The sequence below is a fragment of the Ambystoma mexicanum genome, chromosome 2q (genome assembly GCF_040938575.1).
Source record: "Ambystoma mexicanum isolate Mex_15411 chromosome 2q, UKY_AmexF1_1, whole genome shotgun sequence".
Classification (NCBI taxonomy): Eukaryota; Metazoa; Chordata; class Amphibia; order Caudata; family Ambystomatidae; genus Ambystoma; species Ambystoma mexicanum.
This window is the reverse complement of record NC_090924.1, coordinates 1,205,292,166-1,205,317,037: the sequence shown is the minus strand read 5'-3', so window position 1 is coordinate 1,205,317,037 and position 24,872 is coordinate 1,205,292,166. Positions and strand designations below refer to the sequence as shown.

Here is a 24,872-nt window from a genome sequence, read left to right as displayed (position 1 = left end):
TATTACGAAGAATATCCATTACAATCAGGTTGTGTGTTGTAGAATATCCGCCCCTAAAGCCGCATTGAAATCGGTCTAGGATCCTTTGTCTGTCTGCCCATGTTTGTAACTCGTGTAGTAGGTATGCTGCGAATAATTTGCCCGTACAGTCCAACATAGATACTAGACGGTAATTGCCAGGGTCCATGCGGTCTCCCCTCTTGTAGACAGGGACCAAGGTTGCTCTCTGCCAGGATTCTGGAATTTGCCCCTCCTTCAGGATCTTTTCATATAATATCTCAAGTACCTCTGCCAAGTATTCCGGATTACTCTTTAGGATGACATTTGCTAGGCCATTGGGTCCAAGAGCTCTCGTTGTTTTGAGCTTTTTTATCCTCGCAATCAATGATTCGACTGTCACCCTAAAAGGAGCAGTAGGTCAACCCAGGATATTCCTCTCCTGTAACTTGTCATGGGCAGCATGGTTGCGGGTTTTCAGGAATTCCTCCCACTGGACTATACCAATGGGATTGGTCAAGGAGATATTTGTGTCTCCCCGTGCCGTGCTCAGCAATCCCCATATAGATCGAGAATTCCCTGTGCAAAGTGTTTGAACTGTTGTTTGCCATTTTATTAATTTAGTTGTATAGCGCTTCTGCCTGAGCCATACTCTATATGTGTTTTTCAGCTTCTTAGTTAGATTCAGATAGTAGTTCCATGTAATGGATGCTTTACATAGCTTTCTCAGATCTGCTCTTAGGATTTGTTTGGTGTCTCTGATTTCAATGTCAAATACGTTAGTAGACTTACCTTCAGGGGCCGGCATATGTGTTTTAACAGTGGCGTAGCAGTGCGAAAATGATGCAATCCATTCTTCAATCTCATTGCTAGTCATAGCTATAAGCTCAGCACGACCCATGTTTGACTTATTGATTATATATTCCGCAGCTCGTTTGATGTTTTTATCAGACCACCAAATATTATAGGAAGCATGGTTCGTCTTCAGCTCTCCAAAGGATCTGTACTGTACGTGCTGTACCGTGTAGTTAAATGAGAGTGTAAGCGTTGCATGATCACTCCAATCATTATCGTTAATCTTCATATCCGTGACCCAAGTGCCATATAGGGGCTTACATAAATATAATCCAATGTACTTCTGGATTTGGTATTTCCCCATGTTGGTTGTCCCGGGTAGTCACTAGTGGTTCTGCCATTTAAGATTTCATAGTTCCATGACTTGAAGAAGTTGAGCCAGAGTAATCCCTCAGAGTTTGCACCTGCATGTCTCAACTTGCCTATGTTCTTCAGTAGGGGATTATTACTTGTACTCACGTCTCCAATTAAATGGCAGTTGAAGTCACCAGCAAATATTACCAGATTTTTCTTTGCATCTGTCATCCAATTAATCAACAGATCATGACAGGCTTGCTGGATGTGGTCTCTGTGGGAAGATTCAGGAGGATTATATAAGTTGACCAACAATATTTGCCCCGCTGTGTCTTTTCCAGGAAGTTCCAATTCCACCGCTAACACAAATTCGTGCATGTTCATGTGGATACGGGTGGATCTTAGTGGATGTAAAATTCCAAAGAGTAGACCTCTATAAGTTCTTCCCCTCTGCCCCTTTTTTGCCAATTCCTGATGTATAGTATAACCGTTTAGCAGGGCTTGAGAGGTAAGCATGGTCTTCTGAAGGCATATACAGGTATGGCCTGTTAGTAAAGGGATGGAGCCACCCGGTGACAATAAATCGCTAAATCCCCGACAATTCCATGATATTATGGTTTGATCTAATTGTTTTAATGTTAATGCCGGTAGGGACTCTGCGAGCCATTTAAGAACCTTCTGTACATCAGCCACCTGTACTGAATAGCCTTTTGGTAACTATGGTGTAATACTTTCTTCCGTATTTGGACTTGACATCTGTGTTGGCCACTGCGGGTCTATCATGTTGGGGTCAACATCTAGTTCCATGTCCGCTTCCCTCAAGCTAGTTTTAAAGTTACGTATCAGCTCGGATGTAGCTAAGAATTTACAGTGTAAAGCCGATATACTAGAATTCCTGACTTTCAGTGGTTCAACAAATTCAAAGTTCTCAGATCGTAGTACTCTCAGCTGTGGAATGGAGTGCACTCTGGTCATCAGTGTTGTCCTGGTGATCCAGTCATGATCGCTGGTTTGGTATACATTTTTAATAAGGCAAGTTCTTCCGCCTTGGGGCACTATAGTGTTGCCATTATCCTCTGCATGCTCTGATGGTGATAGTAGAGGTTCATTATTCGGTGGTAATGAGATAGCTGATACGTTGTTTGTGTTGTTCTGAATTGAGTTCATATCTTGCTCATCTAAACAAAGAGATGGCTCTGGGTCCTCTGCCACTACTGAATGAGAGTAATGTCAGTAATGAGCCAGCTGGTCAGCTTACCCTCTTTTCCTGTAGTGCGTTTACGGGCCTGTGCAGCTTTCCACTTAGCTTTTCTCTGCCCCTTTGTGGGCATACTGCCTTCCGTCGGTCCAGTGATTTCATCCTCAGGCTCTGCTGTGTCAGGTAATGTTATTGTTATAATTTGATGCTTTCTTCTTCCGATCGCTCTTTTGGTCAATGTCTCTGTTTGCGTGAAAGATAGATTTCTGAATTATTTGTGACATTAGAATCCTGGACCCCAGGTTCAGCGCTCTCTGGAATGATAAAATTACTTTCTTCTGGTTCAGATTCCTTCTGGCTATTTTTCTCTGTGCCTCCTTTCAACAATGTAAGGGTGACATCAAGTACCTTCCCACACATCTTTAGCAGAATATTTAATGCAAATTTTAAGGACGCCACAGAGGATTGTAAGTCACCCAGACTTGTGCAGCTTTCTCCTTGATCACTGCTATTTTCTGGTTCCAATGTATCTAAGTGTATATCCAAATCAGGGGAAGCAGATAGTCTATTGTATACTTCACATTGTGTGTCAATAGGCTGATGTTGGTAGCTATTGGTCTGATTTCCCACGTTGCTTCCTTGTAGCGGAGTCATGTCTCTCTGCATGGAGAGGCAGAGATCTAGCAGTGAATTATTATCGATTGCACTTTCCCCTAGACCCACTGAATTGTTAATCATGCTGTGACAACCGGACTCCTTCTCCACTGTTGATGGTGAACTTATAGGGTTAGGGGTGCCCGGGGGTGGGAAGAAGACAGTAATGTCACCTCTTTCCATTGGTACAGGTTTGGTGCCCTTATTCTTAATCAATCCTGTTGTAGAAGACTTGCTCTTCTGATTTCGGAGGTTGTACCTCGTGGCAGAACACTTCTTGACTGTAAGCATAACGTATCTTATCCCTCCCCTCTATAAGGGATCTTAAGAAGAGGGAGGGTGCTTGATTAGAAGAGAGATCTTGCAGTCAATGAGTTAATTAGTCAGTAGGTATAATCCCTAGGGCTGGTCAGTGACAGTAGTAGCGGTAGAAGTTAGATCACATCTGCCTTTGTAAGCAGCCTGCCCAACTGAATTGCCTGTCACTGATACTTTAGTTCAATCACTCCAATCTGTCAGGCGTCAGGCGTCAGAGATAAAAGTCAAATTTTCTTAGTAAAGGCTTGATTTAGAATCCTCTTGTGGTTGAAGTAGTTGGCTCAGGGACAAAAGTGGCACTTATAATCTATAGCATGCTTGTATCATATGGTTATGGTTTTACAATATCGCAATAAGATTTGCCTTATGTGCCAGGATCAAAGGCGTTGCCTGCAGTCTCCCAGACACAGCAAAAGTAGAAATAGCTGGAGCCAAAGTTTATAGATCGCTCCCTCCCTTTCCGCTCTCAGCAGTCCAGTAATCACTTCAGCAATAGGCTGCTCTAACTGCTGCAGCACTATGGCTGTCGAAGCTCTGGAGCTCTTATTAGAGCCAGGGGGCAGCGCGAGCAGAAAGGGGAAAAAAGGGAGTACTGGGAATGAGAGGGGGGCTCTGAGCGGGTCACTAGAGCAAATGTGGCGTAGAAGAAAAATAAGCTGTATCGCAGCACAGGCCAGGGGGGGCTAGCTCTCTATTTACCGAGGTGTCCGGCTATTTTTCTCTGTATCTCCGAGGTGTCCGTGCCTCTGTAGATTGGATTACGGCACTGCCGGCACCTCGGCCAGAGAGAGAAGGCGTGTAGTAGTATAATACAACTACCCCTGGTCTCCGCTCACTTTGCCTCACCTCACCTCACCTCCTTGTTTCCTTGCCGCCTTGCCGCCTCCTTGTAAATTCGTTTTACTCCTCAGCTAGACGCGAGTCCAATATGGGTTGAACGCTCCAGGGCAGCTGCAGCTCCAATACCAGGTCCGGGGAACGGTACTCTCGGCCCCCGGACAAGCGCTTCTCTCAGCTCGGCGCGTCCTGGTGTTCGTCTGCTAGAGGAGAGCACCCGGTGCTACAAGCGTCAGAACGTCAAGCCGCACCAACGTTCGCGTTCACTGTCAAAAACCCAGTGTACGCAGTGGCCGCTTCCGACGTAGACGTAAGTTATTGGTCTGGTCATCCAGACATAGGATAGTGTGCAGGGGACGTGAGTTCCTTAATTGGGAACTTTTTCTTTGTTCTCTTATGCTGTAAAACCTAGGTGTCAAGGTTGTCTTTCTCTCCTCTGCACCTCGAACTCTATCTTAATACACCACACTATAATTACTAAGCCTTACCCTATTCTTATCTGAACTGTCACCGTTCGAAAAAGGGTGTGCAAAGTGTGTTTATCATTTGTTTGTTAGCCTGCAGTATTATATCCAGTCTGGATATACTTGTGTTCTGTGCATAGCATTTTTTTACAAGATGGGAGTCCTTATATGGTAATGCAACATAAATTGATGGTTGAGGTATTGGTGCAGCCTGCAGGGACTTGCATTGGCAAAGTAAGCATGTGTTATATAATGATATATGTTTTGTGCAAAGGCATCATGAAAATGCCTCAGACAATATTTCTGTGCACTATTGATGACTTGCATCTATTGTTTTTTTCATGTCCTCCCATTTTAACCAAATATTTTAAAAACATTTCTTGAGGAAAGAACCACTCCTAACCTTCCTTCTTTGGTTTGGACTCCCCCTCTGTGAATCGTCGCCCCTGTGCATTAGGTGCATACATGTATGCCCCTCCAGTTCATAAATTCACCAGCTGCCACTGCCTACTATATGACTTCTACCCTAGAGCTTCATTGCAGCATTGGTTGAAGTAGTAAAGCAACAAACCAGCATAAAAGCGTTTATATTACATTGGAGACTAGAGTATGGAATGCAAAGTGTTTGTTACGTTTAACATTTTCTCAAACAATCAGTTATTTGTTTACAAACATTGTAATGCTTTCGATATTTGTAACTCTCTTGTAGAAGTCAATTTTATGTGGGCAGGCCACCAGGCACACCATAGTTCAGAAGATTACAACTTAACAACGGCACTAAGGCAGTCCATCCTGCAAAAATACACGTCCTTTGTAAGTATGCTTTACACTTGGTTGCCATTACATGCCTATTCTGATATAAGAAATTGATTTTTATTATAAACAAGCATGATTTAAATATTCTGATTCCTGACTAATATTAAGCCTATGGCTGTTTGTAAGTAACCCATACTTCGGTAAAGGCAGAAACGTTATAGATTGCCCAAATGTAATACTTTCTTTTTTTTAAAACTTTCCTTTGTAGGCCACATCAGGACATGCAGAAGGGAAGGAAAAATAATGAGCTTTCTGTTGACATGCTTACACAGACCATACATTATCTTTTAATTGTAAACTATGATATAACTGTGTGGCACCATGAAATAATCAGTCATTGTTCTTCAGCAAGGGATTCTCACACTTAGGATACAATGTGATGCACTCTGTGAAACAAAGTAGTCCACAAGGTTGGCCAGTGAATTCCAAGCTGGCAAATCACGTTAGATACGGGATCCGGTCATTTTTTCGAATGCATTTTTTCGAAATGCAATTATCTCGAAAACATTTTGTCTAAACTTTTTTTTAAAAATGTATTATTTTTTAATTTGATACTTTTTTGGGGGTTTTGTAAGTTAAAAAAGTGTTAAAAACGGGGGTTTGTTGGGGAAACCCCCATTAAAAAATAAATAAATAAATAAACATTCGAAAAATAATTTTCGACGAAATGTTTTCGAGATAATGGCATTCGAAAAAATGTCATTTGAATAAATTACTATAAACCGTTAGAGACATCAGAGAGCACAGCACAGGCAGAACCTGGGAGGTTGGTCATTATAGAAGGATTAAAGCAAAGGATTGCAGATAGGACAATTATAGACTTGGCTCTGCCCCTTTAGATGACAACACCCCAAATGTAAACAAAGAGAGTGGTCAATATCACCCCTGAACAAAAGACTAACCACAGGTTCCGACCTTCACTAGATGTACCACCTATGGTGATGTAAAAAAAAACTATAAAAGCACCCATCTGCAGTCAGGAAATGTCGGTTGTTGGAGAAGGGTGTAGCGAGTAGTGAGACTGCATTGGCATTTTAAATAATTGGTCATTCCATACACTCCGGCCAGAAATCTGCAATCATCCTCACTTGTCCAACTGCAGGGAATCACAGTGAAGAGAGCCAGAGGACTAGGTAGATCTTTCCGATGGCAAATGCTTTCGGGAACTCTCTACCTCTGAAAATCAGAGCGACCAAAATCAGAGCCACCTTTAAAAATAAAACTGAAAACAAATATTTTCATGTAACTTCCTGGGGTGCCTGATCTTATCTCTGTTCGACCTCCATATTCTTAAGGTGCACATTTGTTGTCTTATGTCCCGTGTGTATGTTGTCTCCTGTGTAATTGTTTGCACCACAATGTCTGCAGGCTCTTTGGCTGCATTATATATAAATAAATAAATAAATATACAAATACATAAATTAGACATGTGGACCTCATCAGGCCTTACCACACCACCACTACTTGTGATACAGCATTAATATTGCTGGACCAAGATGCAGTAAGGCTATTTGCGTTGGGAGGTATTTGAGCAGATTTACTGCCAGGATACTGCCCACTGCATGATGAGGCCCACAATCACTTGCTGCTGGTTGTGTCGCTGACAAACTGAAAGGGGGTAGCTAGTGGGCTTAAATCTTGATGGTGCATAATGAATTTAATTATACAATGTTTCGAGCGAGTGCAGTGAGCCAGACTGTACTTGACCAGGTCGGGGGTCCTGTGTGAGAACGTTTTTGAAAATCCCTGTCAAAATCCCACATATTTCAGCATGGTTTTTCCAAAATAACCATAAAAGTACAAATGTTTCTTAGTGATCTAAAGGGCTACCAAATACTGTATTGCTAATAAGCTGCAGGCAGCGGCAAGTAGGCAGGTTATACATACTCAAATAACATAACGTAACATAACTAACACATTAATTAAAAGCATTTCCAATTCACGTATAGCTTTTTAAACAATGAAATGTGTGGATTTATTCCATTACCAAATGAGTTGCATTTAGCAGAAATGCTGTATGGACAAAACATACTGCAGTAAAAATGAAAGACGCAGTTCCTAATTGTTGTTCATGCATTTAAATTCAAAGATACATAATAAAAAAGAAATATGATTCTTTGCAACAACTATGAACTGTGCACAGATGCTGGATTGGGTTCCTATAGAAATCAATTAAAACAAACCATGTTAAATATTATTTAACAAACTGTATATCACAATCTCAAATATCTTCATTTACCATGTTAACTAGTACAAGTAAGTGCTTGACTTTTTGCGTGCATGCCAGCAAACCTATAAAAAATAGCATCATCAGAGATTGTAGCACTCTTCTGTCTACTGAAAGTACATCAAGGTCTAATGATCTAGATTGCCGCTTGTACATCTGGCTGAAGTGTGACATCTCTCACAGCTGCAACTGCTCACTGGCACAGTTAAAACAGTTTGAATGCTTTTTTACAGTTGGAAACATTAGAGGATATCAAAGCTTATACACAAGATCCATTGAGAGAGTTTGACCTTTCTGTTTCTAATACGTTTTTGCTACAAGTGCTGAGACTTAAATTCTATTTTGCAATGGTTTGCAATTTCCCTTAAATCCTTAGATAGGCAGTTAGGGGAAAGTGGACTGCAAGCCTGAATTCCTCTGATCATCTCTTCTTTGACACTAGAGAACCGATGTTCTAGTTCAGAGATGATCCAAAAAGCACAAGAAAAATAACTTTTAAAGTCATCTTTTGTACTGACATGTTCCTGGGAAGAAGATTGTTAACCTCAAAGTCTTCAATGCTCTTTTTCTTTTTTTCTTTGTTCTATTACTATCTCCAAGGATTCTGCTTTTTGCAGTAGCTCTGAAACTCTTTCTGGAGTTTGCGTAGAATCCCTCGGTGGTGGTAAGCAAAGAATGGAACATAAAGGGACACCATATTTTTAACTTGCTTTTTTAACTCTAAAATTAAACCAGTTGCTCTACTGGATTCGATTACTGAAAGGCACTGATGAACAGCTAGTTATCAGTGCATTTACAGAACATACCTGAAAAGACCAGTGTGTGTCTGAAACCTGTACAAGCTCACCTTGTTTTAATCCCAGAACCACATTGAATTCATGGTGATGAATTAGAGAAATCATTGGGCGGCTGCAAAGCTGTAGAGTGTAAGAGGATTCAATTCAACACTACAGCTAAGTCAATGCCTAGTCTGGGATACTGAATGGAAACCCTTATTGATATATCTTTATGTCCAGTTCATGAGTTCTGGATGACTACCCCTATATAACACCCCTCTCTTAGAATCCCCCTGACCCCAATGAGCCAAGAAGTAGTTCTGTTTTGCAAGTTTAAAAGGTTTATTTGAGAAATAAAAAAAATATAGATACCACGCTTTTATAATAAATTAATAATCGATATTGCCCTTATAAATATAATGTTAATCAACAATGGTTAATCTGACACTAGCACACGTCTTTACAATCAATGAGGAGTTGGTGTAGGATGGATAAGGCAGCGAAAATACTTTTATGGTTTCAAATGGATGCAATGTTGAATGAAAATGCAGTACAGAAACTAACTAATATGGTTTCACAAGATATCATATGTTCACTTTTCCCCTGGTGGCAATTCACCCCCCCCCCCCCTATATGCAATGTAAGGAGATGGAAGTAACACACACAGTTCTCAGGAATGCAATCAAATACAATACGAAATTCAATTCCCACCCCAGCAAGCTTAGAGAAAACAGGTATGAGTTTTAAAACACAGGCCCAAGTGCTTTGAATGTGGTGGCAATGAAGTGAGAAATATGCTGAAAATGCTTTTAATTCCCTTCAGGAGGTTCAGGGTGAGTGAGAGATACTTGGGATGAGCTCAGGCTCACTTTAACAATGATTCAGGGATGGTTATTAAGAGGCAAAAACATTTTTTGCAGAGGAAAGCAGAAAGCTGCTATCTTTTTATAGGTAAAAAAATCAGGCCAAATCGCAAATCGCGGCAAAATTTGCCAGTGCGTGAATCGCGATTACGGCAAAAGTATAAGACAAACGGTTCCAGAGATATGAACGATTTTGTAAAGGTCGTTTTTCGGATTTAAAGTAACTCAAATTGACAGGTGACAGCTTTGAAAATGACAGGTGACACGATTTCTAGGAGACAGTTCTAATCAGATTAAAATAGTTGGATTAAATTATTTTAACTAAGGGCTTATTTCTGTCACAATCTGATCGAAGTACTCACTGCTAGCTTTGAAAGGACTGGACCTCGCCACGGATCGGGTCAGGATTGGCTGCGGTTCCCTCGCCATGGACGGTCTCTGCGCGCAGCGCCTGGGTCGGCTCCGCTCGGCTAGGTCTGTCAGGCACCGGTTCTGCTTACAGCGTCTGGGTCAGATCCCCGGATACAGCAGCCTGTGGTTCTCTGGATCTCTGGTCTGCTTTCTGGGTATCTCTGCTTTCTCTGGGTACAGCACTGATTCTGGATCTTTCTGGCGCAAGGTTTCAAGCCAGAATCAACAGCTCAGCCCGGCTGTGAATAGTCTGCAAATGATTTTGAGGCCTGCTGAAGAGAACTCAGCTTGTGGGTTAGGCCTGTTCTTTACAAATTCTGAAGTAAAGTCTTGGTCTCTGAAGATTGATGGATTGAAGTCTGAAGTCTCCCGGCAGAGCGTCCCGCGGAAAGTAAAAAAGGGATCCCCACTTGTCCTGCACTGTCTGCTTTTATGTGTTTAGAAAGTGGGTGTGTGCGCAGCATCACTAAGCCAGCCCCTCTCTCAATTTATCATTGGCCAACCGTTCCTTTCTCCCTTGATTGGGGGAACTGAGTTGTGAGCCAGAGTGATGAAGTAGATTTTATGGCCAGAGGGCTCTCCCCTTGTCAGATTGCACACAAATCTATATTTGATCCAAATACATATTTTCCCAAATACACAGTTGTTTTTACATCACCTACACACATCATATATCACATGAGGTAGGCACTGTTCCGACTCTGGCGTTTCTAGGAGCTTGGGTAAAGAAATGGCAACTTATTTTCCATTTTAGTGGGTTATGCAACATTGGTTTTTCATTAAAAATTATACACATATACACAGCCTGTCCATACATACTCCAGTAAATTCCCATGTCTCTAGCTTAAACACAGAGTCTGTAGTATCAATAAATAGCAGGGTTTTGCCCCAGAACATCACACAAATTGGAGTTTGGGCTTGAATTGTGGGCAATGTTTTCATTTTAAGGATCCCCAAATTTCACATTTCTGTCATCTGGTTACCAAGAGTTATCAGTATTTCTGTAAAATATATATTTGCTTTCAATTCAAAGTACTGCAGTGTTTTAGTCCCCCCTCCAAAGTGTGGGGATGACAGTGATCACATGTCTCTCCTGGCTGGCAGATCTTTGTTGACAGGAAACAGTCAAAATCACCATATCCTATTCAAGGGAAAAGGTCTTTTGTGTGGGCTCCAGCAAGCTGAGGTCAACAGACCAGGGGGCCACTTTGCATTTGGTTAGCATGACCATGTGATATCCTGGGCTTTCTGAGGTGAGAAGGTTTCCCAGCCTTTTGGCCTGTTAATCAAATCAGATTGTCTCTGGGAACAGCAGGTGGTTAGATTTCTAATTAACCCACAGTCTTTTGAAGTCCCAATTGTCACAGAAGGCTGATTAGCTTCTGAAGTAGCAGTTCTCCTGTCAGAGTTTAAACCGCTAGCGCCACCTTGAGTCCAAAGCGGGTACTGCATGCATGTTTTTATGTTGGATCAGTCTTGAATTAATGCATTTCAAACAAGGGATTTTACATGGAAGTATATTATCCAGGTTCAGCACATGGCACTGGTGTGGTTCTGCAGCAAAATAATTTTTTGCCCATTGAAGAAATGAATTCCCAATAGTTGTGGGTTGCTTTTGGCAAACAGCATTGCCCCTTTTGCAATGGTTTCAGGCTACTGTGTGTAGCCCAATGGTGGTTTTAGGCAGTGCCCTTCTGTGCCCACAACATCGGCAAAAATGGGTGGCAGCCTATTCTTCATGCATTTCCCTGTGCATTTTCTGGGAAGTTCTGGCCATCATGATGTTTTCAATGCCAGTAAGGCACAGTTTTTGTGGTAGGGCTCGGATGCATGGTTAAAAACATCCCACAAGCCCCCCCTTCTTGCGATGGCCATTCTGATCCTTCACAGATGCAACTCGCAAGATCTGGGATGTTTTCCTCATCTTCTTCCGGTAGATGGCACAGTTCAGCATCTTTTCCCCCATCCGGTTAGATCGATCGGTTCTCCTCGCCGGTCCTGATGGGAATATTGGGCGGTACCCCGGTCCCCTTGGGTCTCTGCTCCCGGTCCCCTGTCATCCTCCTTGGTCAGTCTCCAGGTTTTCTTTCTCCGAGGACGACAAAGGAAAAGCGGCAATACTTATTCATAGACATTTCTCCACCACTATTGATATAGTGGGGCGACATATACATTTTATGAATTAGAAGATATGAACATATACATTTTCTTTTTTAAATTAGGAGACAAGAACATATATATATATACAAGGATCACAGAATTTTATATGCTATATGTGGAATATTTTAGGGTTGGAACTAAATTACTCTGGAGCGGCCCCCTCTGGGATTCCAGTGGGTTCCTCCAGTTGTTGCAGAGTGTGCCTGGGATGGCAACACTTTAGCTGATTTATATGGACCCACTTGTCTTCCCCCTCTGCCAAACCGCTTTTGGGGATGCAGATCTTGTAGGCCACAGGGGAGATTTTGTCTATAATTTCAAATGGTCCCTTCCATGTAGGCAAGAATTTTCGCTGTTTGGCCTGGTTCCTTTGGAAATTGTATAGATAGACCCGATCACACACCTTATATTCCTTCCGGGTGGTCTTCAGGTCGTAGTGGGTCTTCATGCTCTCGGCTGATCTTTCTAGATTCCACTGAGCATAGGCAAAAGCATGCTGAAGGTGTTTCCTTAAATTCTCCACATACTCATGAGTTGTGGAGGCATTTATCAATGTTTGCTCTTGGGTTCTGTAGAGCAAATGCTGGGGAAGCACCATCTTGCGTCCAGTCATCAACTCAAATGGTGACATTTTGGTTGCAGATGAAGGGGTAGATCTGATGGCCATTAGGACCAGAGGTAATCGGATATCCCAACTTGGCCCAGAATCTGCCACAAACTTTTTAAAGATGCTCACAATGGTTTGGTTATATCTCTCCACTGCTCCAGAAGAAGCTGGCCTGTAAGCAATATGTAGCTTTCTTTTGACCCGCAGTATCTCCCACATCTTTGTCATTACTTCACTGGTGAAGTGGCTACCTCTGTCTGACTCAATCCTTTGAGGGACACCAAAACGGGAAAAGATGTGGTTAATCATCAGGGCAGCTGCTGTTTCTGCCTTGCAATTTGGGGCTGGGAGACATTCCACCCACTTGGTAAACAAGCATGTAACGGTCAACATGTACTTGTTTCCTCTAAACGAGTGGATTACAGGGCCTAAAAAGTCGATTTGCAAATCTGACCATGGCAGTGTCATCCCCCTCTTTTGGAGAGGCGCACGGTGTGTGAGGGATGATGGCTGAAATTGTGCACACACAAGACACCCCTTCAAGTATTGGTCGAGGTCCTGTCCCATGTGTGGCCAGTATGCAACCGCTCTTAAGATTTCCAGTGTTGTGTGAAACCCCCTATGACCAGCGGTGGCCGCATCATGGGCGTGACTTAACATCAGGCTTCGGAATGAGGTAGGAACCACCCACTGATCGTGGCCAGCTTTGGATTTCCAGACCAGCAAACCGTCTTGGATTCGGAACATTTTTGGACATTTCATCAACACTCTTAGGTCCTCTTTCCCTATGTAATCGGTATCCGTCAGGGAAAAGTTCTCAGGGTCCTCAAGTTGTTGGTAAAACTTACCAATAATTGGATCCCCCTTCTGAGCTGTAATTAAATCAGCATCAGGGTCTCCTTACTCCATTGTGCAGTTGAAAGATCATTGTGAGCATTTGTCTGGGACCTAGTGATAGCAGTGACCTGGATTTCCCCCAACAGGGACCCTATTTCTATTAGACCCCTTGGATGGCCCCGGTTTTGGCCAGCTGATCAGCTAAGTCATTTCCAGTTTTGTCTGGTCCCTCTACTTTGGAATGACCCTTGATCTTTTTCCAGTAGATGGTCATCCCATTCGATGTGACCAGATAATCAATATTTTGGATTAACTTCCCATGTTTCAGGGGTTTGTTATTATCGCATAACATGCCTCTGGTTTTCCAGTTGACCAGGTGCTCCACGAACCCGTTCCGTACATAATCCGAATCTGTGATTATGACCAGTTTGTGGAGTTGATGCTGGACAGCAGTGAGGATGGCCTGATGCACCGCCATCAATTCTGCCACCTGACTACTTCGGGGACCAATTTTGTATCCAGCGGAGGGTTCTGGGAACTCCTTCACCCATGCATTCCCTACGCCGGCCACCAGTTCTTTCTCCCCGTTGTTGTCAACATGGTACGAGCATCCATCCACATAGACAGTGGGCATTCCCTCACACTTGTCTTCTTCATAGACTTTGTGTGGGGAATTAAGGTATGCCTCCCTGTTGTCCTTGGTTTTTAGACTTTCGTCCTCGAGACAGTTTTCTCTGGCACAATCATGCAAGTCAGCCAGACCTTGCGCGAGGGGACTCTTCTTGTTTTGGCCATATCTGACCTCCACAGGAAAGCCTTGCATTGGCAGAATCCAGGAAGTAATTCAGGAATTACTCACATTTCCGGCCCGGATTCTGTCACTTTGGAGATATTACAGAGGCTGGTGTGGAGTCTCCACTATGATGTGTTCCCCCTGGATAAACGGGCGGTAATTCTTCAATGCCCACACCGTTGCCAGGAGTGCATTCTCACAATCGTCGAATTTTTCCTCCACAGAGGATAAAGTTTTGCTCGCATAGGAGATTACTTTATTGACCTTGTCATGCTTTTGGTATAATACTGCCGTCAATCACGTATTAGAGAACCCTGTCTCCAGGAAGAACTCCTTGTTTCTGACAGGGTAAGCTATTCAAGGCGCTTGTGAGAGGCTTCTTTTGAGATGTCTTACTGCCTCGGATTGTTCTGGACCCCATTCCCACTTGACCCCCCCCCTTCAAGAGATATATCAGGGGTCTAGTGATCTATGCGTAGCCTTCAATGAACTTTATGCTGTAATTAGTCAGTCCAAGGAGTCTCCTTAGTTCCCGCAGAGTTGTGGGGTCTTTCAGTTTCTGAAGTGCTTCCACTTTCTTTTCCTGGGGACAGAGACCCTGAGGTGTAATCTCATGCCCCAAGAAATTAACACGGGTTCTACACCACTGTGCTTTCTGAAAGGAAAGCTTTGCTCCGGCGGCCCTCAACTGTGTCAGAACATAACGGATCTCCGCTATGTGTTCCTCCACAGATGAACTTTTGATGAGGACATCATCTACATAAGCCAGGTTACCCCTCGCACCCAGGTCGGGCATGGCCTTATGTAGGAAAATGTTGAATTCATTGCCGGAGTTGAGGTATCCGAAGGGAGTCCGGGTCCAGGTGTACTGCTGGCCCCCAAAGGTAAAAGCCAGTTTGTATTGGTCCTCCCTACTGAAAGGCACGGTCCAGTATCCATTGGTCAGGTCTATTGCAGTGAATACTTGTGACCCTTGAATCTGGGCCAGCCCTTGGTCAATGTAGGGCAGAGGCCATCGGGAAGACCCCTAAGGTCGGCGCAGAGTCTCCACTGGCCGTTTGGCTTCAATATTCCCAGCACCGGATTATTGAAAGTGCTGTTTACTGGACGTATTATTCCCCGGGACTCAAGGTTATTTCAGTAAGGGACTCCATGGATGCGAGAGGCAAGCGATATTGCTTCACAAACACTGGAGTCATTCCAGGGTCCGTGGGAATTGTTGTGGTGTGGATGATGGTGCGACCACAGTCATATGAGTCTACCGCAAAGAGATCTTGGAAATCCAAGAACACTTGTTTCAACTTTTGCTTCTGTTCCAGAGTCACACAGGCATCAGCTAGGTTGACTCTCTCTTCCACCATCTGCCTGAAGCCTGGAAAGACTTCTGGTTTGGCTATTTCAGCGGCCTCCTCCAGCTGGGTGGAGAAGTCCCTGGTCAGAGTGCTGATTTGCACTGGAGGCTTCAGGTGGGAAAGGCAGCCCTCATGGACCTGGAAAATCACCTCATCCCTCCTGAAGTCACAAGTCACATCTTCCTTACCATAAGGGCAAGAAGTGTACACCAGGAAGTTCCCCCCATGCCGGGTGAAAATCCTGTCTTGTGTTGTATTGTCCTCACTGTCACTGTCAAAACAGTCCTTGGGGATTGGTCCTAACGGTTCATTTCCTAAATCAATGGAGAAATGTCGGTCATCAACCGCCATTCCAATAGTGGTGCCTGCGGCTAGACTAATACTCTGTAAGTCGCTGTTATCAACCTCTATTGGAATGGTGTCATGTTCTATGTTGACTAATGGTGTTGGGTTTACCCCTAACCCTTGCTGTTGGAGAGAAGCATTTAGATGAATATAAGCATCAGGGTTTTGCAATTTTTGTCCTCTTTTAACTTTCACTTCCAGGGAGAATTGTCGGGTCCTTTCTGGGATGGTGACTTCCTCTTTGAGCTGAATTTCAACTGCATAAGGTAGCAATTGAGCTGACCTAAATGCTTTTTCTGGATCATCAAAGGCCATGGGATTATCCGCTAATCGGGACCAAGCTCTGAAGTTTATTAGGTCCAAACTAATGACAAAGCGATTGAGAATGTCACTGTAAAAGGCGGCAGTGACGTCTCGCACGACCCAACAATTATGGACTATGCTCTTGTTGCCAATGGAGATTTTGAGCATACACCTGCTGGGCAGGAGATGTTTGGCATTAGGTGCTTCCAGGTCCATTTCCCATTTGTCTATCAGTTTGAATGTGGGAATGGCTGGATCTTTGGGGAGTTGCCGGAACATGGCTTCGCTGATGAAGCTCTTACCGTTGTTCACACACACTCGAGCGAGAACAGAGTCCTTCCCATCATTTAACTGAACAGGGATGAACAACTGCTCTCCAATTTGCTGAATATCAGCCAGGCTGTGAGCTGATTTCACATCTTTCTGGACTATAGGAGTGGGAGTTTCTGATTGTGGATTAGTAAAGAATTTCAGGGTGTTTCCTTCTTGTGTGGAATACCACCTTAAACTGGAAGGAAGGTTGATTTTCAGAAATAGAGAGGACCCCCCATCACCAGTCTGTTGTCCTACTGCTATTACTGTCACGTCTGGAGTTTGGTTGTTCTGGAAGTGAAATTCTACTTGGTCAGATTTTTGTTAAACTATGTGGCAGGTGCCGTTTAAACTAACATGGTTGACACTCTGTTTTAATTTTATTGGTCGGCTAGTCTGGGTCCAGAGGACCTTGTTTACACAATCTATTAGGGGTGACAACCTTCTCAGGAGGTCATTCCCTGGTAAACAAGGGGTGCCCTCTGGAGTCACTACTATGACCGGGAGTTTCACCTTGTGTCGCCCAATTTTAATGTCCAAGTCTGAAGTCCCCTCAACAGGAATTTCCTTCCCGTCAAAGTTCTGCAGTTGTCCAGGAAGAGAGGTGAGAGGAATTCGGTAATTCTCCCCCCTTCCTGCATTTAGTTCCTCAATGGCCCTTTTGGACAGAAGGGTAGCTTGGGATCCAGTGTCCACCAGTGCCAAAGTTGTACCCTGCCCATGTACTTGTACCGGGGCATAGTATCTTCCCTCCTTCTCCTCAAGGGGGCACAGATAATGCACATTTTTGGACAACTGGTGGGCTAACTTTCTGGTTTTGGACATTGCTAGCGAAGAGATTTGGGCATAATTCTGTGGAGAGCCTGGGGAATATGAAAGAAAAAGTTGGCAACTGGAAATGGTTTCGGGTTCTGGGCCACCTCCCCCTTTTTGGAGGCAGTCATCAGGATGGGTTTGACCCTTGGGATTTTGGTATTGTCGGTTCTGGGATGAGATGATGGGCGGCGGTAGCTCAGTCTCCACATCTCCCCAGTCTGGATTGGAATCCCTTGGGACCCATTTTTCCTTGGGAGGAGTTCCCCCATCTCTGAAGGAGAAGATCCTTTTCCCAGGATCTTCTGAGGATCCCTCTCCCTCAAATTGGAAGACCTGTACCTCCTCCACAAGGTGGGTCTGTTTGGGTCCTTTGTTTCTCCTACCCCCCTTCTGCTCCTTGGGAGGCAGGCTTTCAGGGGCAGGAGATTTTGTTTCCGGTTTTGGTTTTCCAGGGGCTGTTTACAAGTTGGGAAGGAAGCTTCCTCCAAGGCTTTACACCCCCCTTCCCCTTGTGCCTCCTCCCTGGGAACAGGTGGGTTATCGGAGTGCTGCCCCCGTCATTGTTCTGGAGTACCAGGCCCAGAGTTTGGGGCATTCTGCAGTGGCATGCTCATCTGAGGGTTCTGTTGAGCCCTCAGTATGTGACCCAGATCCCGTGCCATATTTTGGACCTGGCGCTCAAGTTGTGAAACCCGCTCAGGCTGATACGGGGCTCTATTTTCTCCCCTGGGATGAACCCGGGAAGGGTAGCTATCCCTTCTCTGGTAATACCCCGGATTGGGAAGATTTGGGTACCCCTCCACCCTTGGCCTCCCCTCTCCCGGATTAGGTTGTCTGGGCTCAGGGAATTGGGGAAAGAAGGATGGATGGTTTTGGGGCTGGAAATTGGGCGGATATCTGGGGAAAAAGTTCTGCCCAGGATTTGGAGAATTTCTGCCCTCCTGGGGGAAGTTAGGAGGGAAGTTCCCCGGGTCAGGTGCTTGGCTGGACCCCCCCCCTTGGGCTGGAGGAGTCCACACATAACCCAGGATTGGTCGGTTTCCCTTGTAGCGGGGACTTACATAGTCAGGGGAGCGGGGGACCCCCTTTGTGGGACTACCTCCTCGACTCCCTGTCTGTGACTGGCCTGAGGGCCTTCTGGGCTGTGAATTATTTGGTGCAGGCAGGTTTTTAGGCCCCTCCATCTCCAAATCTAAAACGGGGGCAACCTTTACCTCTGCCACCTTGGCAGCAGCAGAAGTGCTGTTGGTTTTGAGGTTTTTAAGCGCATTATTTTTATTTTCGATGGGCTTCTTCACCTCATAGATCCGGGTAGCCTGTTCAATGACCCAGTCTAAAGATCTTTTCTCATGAAAATCTCTCACGAGCTGGGTCATTATGTATTTGGGTAAGGCATGGAAAAACATATTGATAAATTCTCTGCTATCCGTGCGCATCCTTCTGGTGGTCTGCGCAAAAGCATGTTTTAATTCTAGCGCTAACTCTTGTGGTTTCTGATTCTCCCCACATCGCAAATTGTAGACTGCTTTGCGAGCCTCTTGAGGAATTCTGTGAACAGAAAAATGTTTCAAGATGGCCGCCTTATAGGTGGACCATCTTAAATGATTTTGGTCCTCCAGCCCCGCAAAGAAACTGGAGTATTCTGGGGAGAATGTCCATTTGACGTACTGGATGCAGCTACTGCTGTCCTTCAAATGGAAAGTCTCCATCATTTGCTCATAGAGCTCCAAGTGTTCCCAAATGGAATACTTGGGTTTCTTATGATAAGGAGTGATGACACTCCTGATTGCCTTTATTTGTTTCAATGGGTCCTTAAGCAAGGCCCTTTTTGCCTTATTGGCCTTTTTGGTTCGGGTAACCCTGGTCCATTCATCCTCTGACTCAGAAGCACTGCTCCCAGAGGTGCCCGTCTGATCTTCCAGGTTTTCCCGGATTCTGCGGGCCTGGGAATGGCTGGCAGAATGTGGGGACCTGGTCTCCTGTGTCCTGTGACACTCAGAGGAGTCTTCAGATCCCTCCTTGATACCAGGATTTGCTGGGTATCCCCCCCCACTGACCTAACTGGGCAGAGGTTTTCAGAATGCCCTTAATGGCCCTACTCTCCTGGGGTTCCCCACTAAATTGCACTGTGCTTGGGTGCCCATACCCGGATACCCGCCCATCCATTCCTGGGAGGTACTGGCCTATGAGCCCCATACTTCTAGCTGGATAGTAATCTGCCATCCCCGTGGCCCTGGGCTCATGTGTGCGAGGGGACATGGGGGTGGCAGAGTTCAGGGACTGGGAGAGATTAAGGCCTCTGTTACTAGGGCTCCTGAGGTTATGCTCAGGAGTTTCTCTTTCCCAGCGAACCTCATCTCTATCCGCCCCTGCTTCCTGTTGCAATGCAAGATCCTACGCTTTCAGTTCCTCAGTTAAGGCCTTACTAGACTCTATCAGTCTCTCCTGCATCGCTACCTGTTGCTGGAGCCTATCATTGTGCTGACAGAGAGCCTCATTTTCTCTCTGTGCCTCCTGATTGGTCCTGGAGTACTGGGCCAGTCTCTGCTGCAGGAGGGTTACCTCCTGAGCTGTGTCCCTATTGGCCTGCTCCTTTCTTGCCAGAGCATCCTCCACCCTCCTGGTGTGCTCTAACAAGTTCTGGTGTTCTTTTTGGAGGTCACCCAGTCCCTGGAGGGCCAGGTGATTTTCTTCCATTTTCCTTTTTAAGTGGCAGACTTCCTGGCCTAACGTATCCCTTTCCTGACTAAGAGCCTGCATCTGTGCTGCCAGGTCGTCCCTTTGCCTTTGGAAGGCACCAGCTTTGTGGTGCTCCTGATCAAACTCTGCCTGGGTATCCAGGTCTTTCAGAATCAATTTATTGCTTTCCTCTTTCTCTCTGTCTAATCGAATTTGCAGGGTGGCTACCTGCTCTGTGCATGCCCTGTTGAAGTCCAGTTGTTGCTCCAGCTTTTTCTGGCTCTGCAGAAGGGAGTCCAAACCTTCTTGGTACTCCTTCTGCAAGGCCAGAAATCTGGTATCCTGGTCAGCCTTCTCCTGTTGCAGTCTATCCATGTCCTCTTTTATTTTAATGATATACTGCCTACTATCATTTTCTGACTCCTGGCTCCTCTGCAGCCTCTGCTCAGAAGAGACCAGGTCAGATTGGGCCTTTTCTAACACCAGCTGTTGCCTATTTGCCAGATCGTGGCCTTCAGCACATTTGTCCTGCATGGCTCACATAAATAGATACAAATATGCTACTATCCTGGCAACCTTATTATGTTCATCTTTGGCTTTAGGGGCCATATATAGTTCACTCAGGGCCACATGTAGGGGACCCTGATCTCCCCATATATCTGACCCTGTTTCAGTGACCTGCTGCGAGATTGCCTGCAACCAAACAGTTTGGTCCTGATGAGTCCACTCACCTCTCACAAATAGCTTATGTAAGAAGTGCTCTCTGGCTATTTTGATGTCTACCAGTGTCGTCATTCTGGAATTTGAGTTCCTTCCTGACTTACAGAAGTTTGTATTTTATTTTTGCAAAACAGACCGTTTCCTTAGAGCGTTCCTTTGAGGAGTGCTTTACAGCGTAACACAGCGTGGTGATCCGACCGGATATGTGTATCTGGTCAGCTGGCACACTGTATTAATCTGCACAAATGGTAAATCTAACCCAGAATATCCCGGCTCGAGCCCCCACTTTGTAAAAGGATTCAATTCAACACTACAGCTAAGTCAATGCCTAGTCTGGGATAGTGAATGGAAACCCTTATTGATATATCTTTATGTCCAGTTCATGAGTTCTGGATGACTACCCCTATATAACACCCCTCTCTTAGAATCCCCCTGACCCCACTGAGCCAAGAAGTAGTTCTGTTTTGCAAGTTTAAAAGGTTTATTTGAGAAATAAAACAAAATATAGATACCACGCTTTTATAATAAATTAATAATCAATATCGCCCTTATTAATATAATGTTAATCAACAATGGGTAAACTGACACTAGCACACTTCTTTACATTCAATGAGGAGTTGGTGTAGGATGGATAAGGCAGCAAAAATACTTTTATGGTTTTAAATGGATGCAATGCTGAATGAAAATGCAGTACAGAAACTAACTAATATGGTTTCACAAGATATCATATGTTCACTTTTCCCCTGGTGGCAATTCGCCCCCCCCCCCCCTATATGCAATGCAAGGAGATGGAAGTAACACACACAGTTCTCAGGAATGCAATCAAATACAATAGGAAATTCAATTCCCACCCCAGCAAGCTTAGAGAAAACAGGTATGAGTTTTAAAACACAGGCCCAAGTGCTTTGAATGTGGTGGTAATGAAGTGAGAAATATGCTGAAAATGCTTTTAATTCCCTTTAGGAGGTTCAGGGTGAGTGAGAGATACTTGGGATGAGCTCAGGCCCACTTTAGCAATGATTCAGGGATGGTTATTAAGAGGCAAACACATTTTTAGCAGAGGAAAGCAAAAAGCTGCTATCTTTTTACAGGTAAAGAAATCAGGCCAAATCGCAAATCGCGGAAAAATTTGCGAGTGCGTGAATCGCGATTACGGCAAAAGTATAAGACAAACGGTTCCAGAGATATGAACGATTTTGTAAAGGTCGTTTTTTGGATTTAAAGTAACTCAAATAGACAGGTGACAGCTTTGAAAATGACAGGTGACACGATTTCTAGGAGACAGTTCTAATCAGATTAAAATAGATGGATTACATTATTTTAACTAAGAGCTTATTTCTGTCACAATCTGATCTAAGTACTCACTCCTAGCTTTGAAAGGACTAGACCTCGCCACGGATCGGGTCAGGAGTGGCTGCGGTTCCTCGCTACGGACGGTCTCTGTGCGCAGCGCCTGGGTCAGCTTCACTCTGCTGGGTCTGTCAGGCACCGGTTCTGCTCACAGCGTCTGGGTCAGCTCCCCAGATACAGCGGTCTGTGGTTCTCTGGATCTGTGGTCTGCTTTCTGGGTGTCTCTGCTTTCTCTGGGTACATCACTGCTTCTGGATCTTTCTGGCGCAGGGTTTCAGGCCAGAATCAACAGCTCAGCCAGGCTGTGAATAGTCTGCAAATGGTTTTGAGGCCTGCTGAAGAGAACTCAGCTTGTGGGTTAGGCCTGTTCTTTACAAATTCTGAAGTAAAGTCTTGGTCTCTGAAGATTGATGGATTGAAGTCTGAAGTCTCCCGGCAGAGCGTCCAGCGGAAAGTGAAAAAGGGATCCCCACTTGTCCTGCACTGTCTGCTTTTATGTGTTTAGAAAGTGGGTGTGTGCGCAGCATCACTAGGCCAGCCCCTCTCTCAATTTATCATTGGCCAAGCTTTCCTTTCTCCCTTGATTGGGGGAACTGAGTTGTGGTTCAGAGTGATGAGGTAGATTTTATGGCCAGAGGGCCCTCCCCTTGTCAGATTGCACACACATCTATATTTGATCCAAATACATATTTTCCCAAATAAACAGTTGTTTTTACATCACCTACACACGTCATATATCACATGAGGTAGGCACTGTTCCTACTCTGGCGTTTCTAGGAGCTTGGGTAAAGAAATAGCAACTTATTTTCGATTTTAGTGGGTTATGTAACATTGGTTTTTCATTAAAAATTATACACATATACACGGCCTGTCCATACATACTCCAGTAAATTCCCATGTCTCTAGCTTAAACACAGAGTCTGTAGTATCAATAAATAGTGGGGTTTTGCCTCAGAACCTCACACAAATTGGAGTTTGGGCTTGAATTGTGGGCAAAGTTTTCATTTTAAGGATCCCCAAATTTCACATTTCTGTCATCTGGTTACCAAGAGTTATCAGTATTTCTGTAAAATATATATTTGCTTTCAATTCAAAGTACTGCAGTGTTTGAGTCTGCCCCCAAAGTTTGGGGATGACAGTGATCACATGTCCCTCTTGGCTAGCAGATCTTTGTTGACAGGAAACAGTCAAAATCACCATATCCTATTCAAGGGAAAAGGTCTTTTGTGTGGGCTCCAGCAAGCTGAGGTCAACAGACCAGGGGTCCACTTTGCATTTGGTTAGCATGACCATGTGATATCCTGGGCTTTCTGAGGTGAGAAGGTTTCCCAGCCTTTTGGCCTGTTAATCAAATCAGATTGTCTCTGGGAACAGCAGGTGGTTAGATTTCTAATTAACCCACAGTCTTTTGAAGTCCCAATTGTCACAGAAGGCTGATTAGCTTCTGAAGTAGCAGTTCTCCTGTCAGAGTTTAAACCGCTAGCGCCGCCTTGAGTCCAAAGCGGGTACTGCATGCATTTTTTTTGGGATCAGTCTTGAATTAATGCATTTCAATCAAGAGATTTTACATGGAAGTATATTATCCAGGTTCAGCACATGGCACTGGTGTGGTTCTGCAGTCAAATAATTTTGTGCCCATTGAAGAAATGAATTCCCAATAGTTGTGGGTTGCTTTTGGCAATCAGCATTGCCCCTTTTGCAATGGTTTCAGGCTACTGTGTGTAGCCCAATGGTGGTTTTAGGTAGTGCCCTTCTGTGCCCACAACATCGGCAAAAATGGGTGGCAGACTATTCTTCATGCATTTCCCTGTGCATTTTCTGGGAAGTTCTGGCCATCATGATGTTTTCAATGCCAGTAAGGCACAGTTTTTGTGGTAGGGCTCGGATGCATGGGTAAAAACATCCCACAAGACTAACAACCTAACACTTTTGAACATTTTACATAATTAATGCATTTAACGAATGGGCTATTTGTGATGATTATAAAATATTCCATGACCTCAGCAATGATTTGGGTTTTTGCATGTGCAGCCAGTGCATATGGGGAAGGCATCTCCATATATTAATACATATATGTATTTTGTACAACATGCACCAGGAAAGCATGCACACAGTGATTATGTACTTTGGACTACACTATTTCATTTTCTTCCCTCCGAAGGCACCTTGTGACATTGTGCCTGGTCTGGCACAGAATGAGCATTCCTGTACTCAAAATCGCATTGTATTAATGCACATGCGCGCATATGAGCGTAATTCCAAATGCTGTAATATTGCACCAGAATATTCCAGCAATGCAATTTTGTCTGGTAATTATCTCATTGCACATCTTCACAGAATTCCAGAGAGCATTTTGGGGGCATGTTTATGTGCAGGCCCCATTTGGGCTGTTCCGTAACCTCTCCATTCTAGGGTGGTAAACTGTCCCGTATTTTGCCTGACTAATCCTGCAGCAATATAACGTTTAGCCGCATAAACTGCGATGAGGGGGATGTTGTTATGGTCTATTGTTTCATAAGAGGTGCGAATGGTGGGTGATAAAAAATTGCAGGGGCACCTAGCACTGCACGCTTTGTGAAATAATGACTACAGTTTTAAAATGTAATTTATTTTTGGGCTGTGAATAAATAACATTGCCATTTGTTGCTAATGTTACCATATAGTTTATAGACAATATTGTGCCCATGGTAAAACACTAGAATACGGCCCCTTGTCCATATTGCTCCTCTACTGCTACCCTGCACTGCACCCCACCTGCAAAATCATTACAATATAAATATTGTTTTTATTGTCGTATACTTACAATTACTAAGTACACACAACCTATACAACATTTTTTTTAAACAGGAATTAATTGTGTAGCTCATGTTTTAGTTTGTTGTCTCCTT

The 24,872-nt window shown here is 44.3% G+C and overlaps 1 protein-coding gene across 1 annotated transcript in view; it reads left to right on the top strand.

The window, feature by feature from the left end:
- Window positions 1-24,872, top strand: part of AGMO (alkylglycerol monooxygenase) — a 1,424,437-nt gene that overhangs the window by 523,503 nt on the left and 876,062 nt on the right. The window contains exon 4 of the mRNA XM_069648601.1: window positions 5,327-5,430. Within this exon, the coding sequence (XP_069504702.1) occupies window positions 5,327-5,430 (104 nt within the window). The remainder of the gene's footprint in view (window positions 1-5,326; window positions 5,431-24,872) is intronic.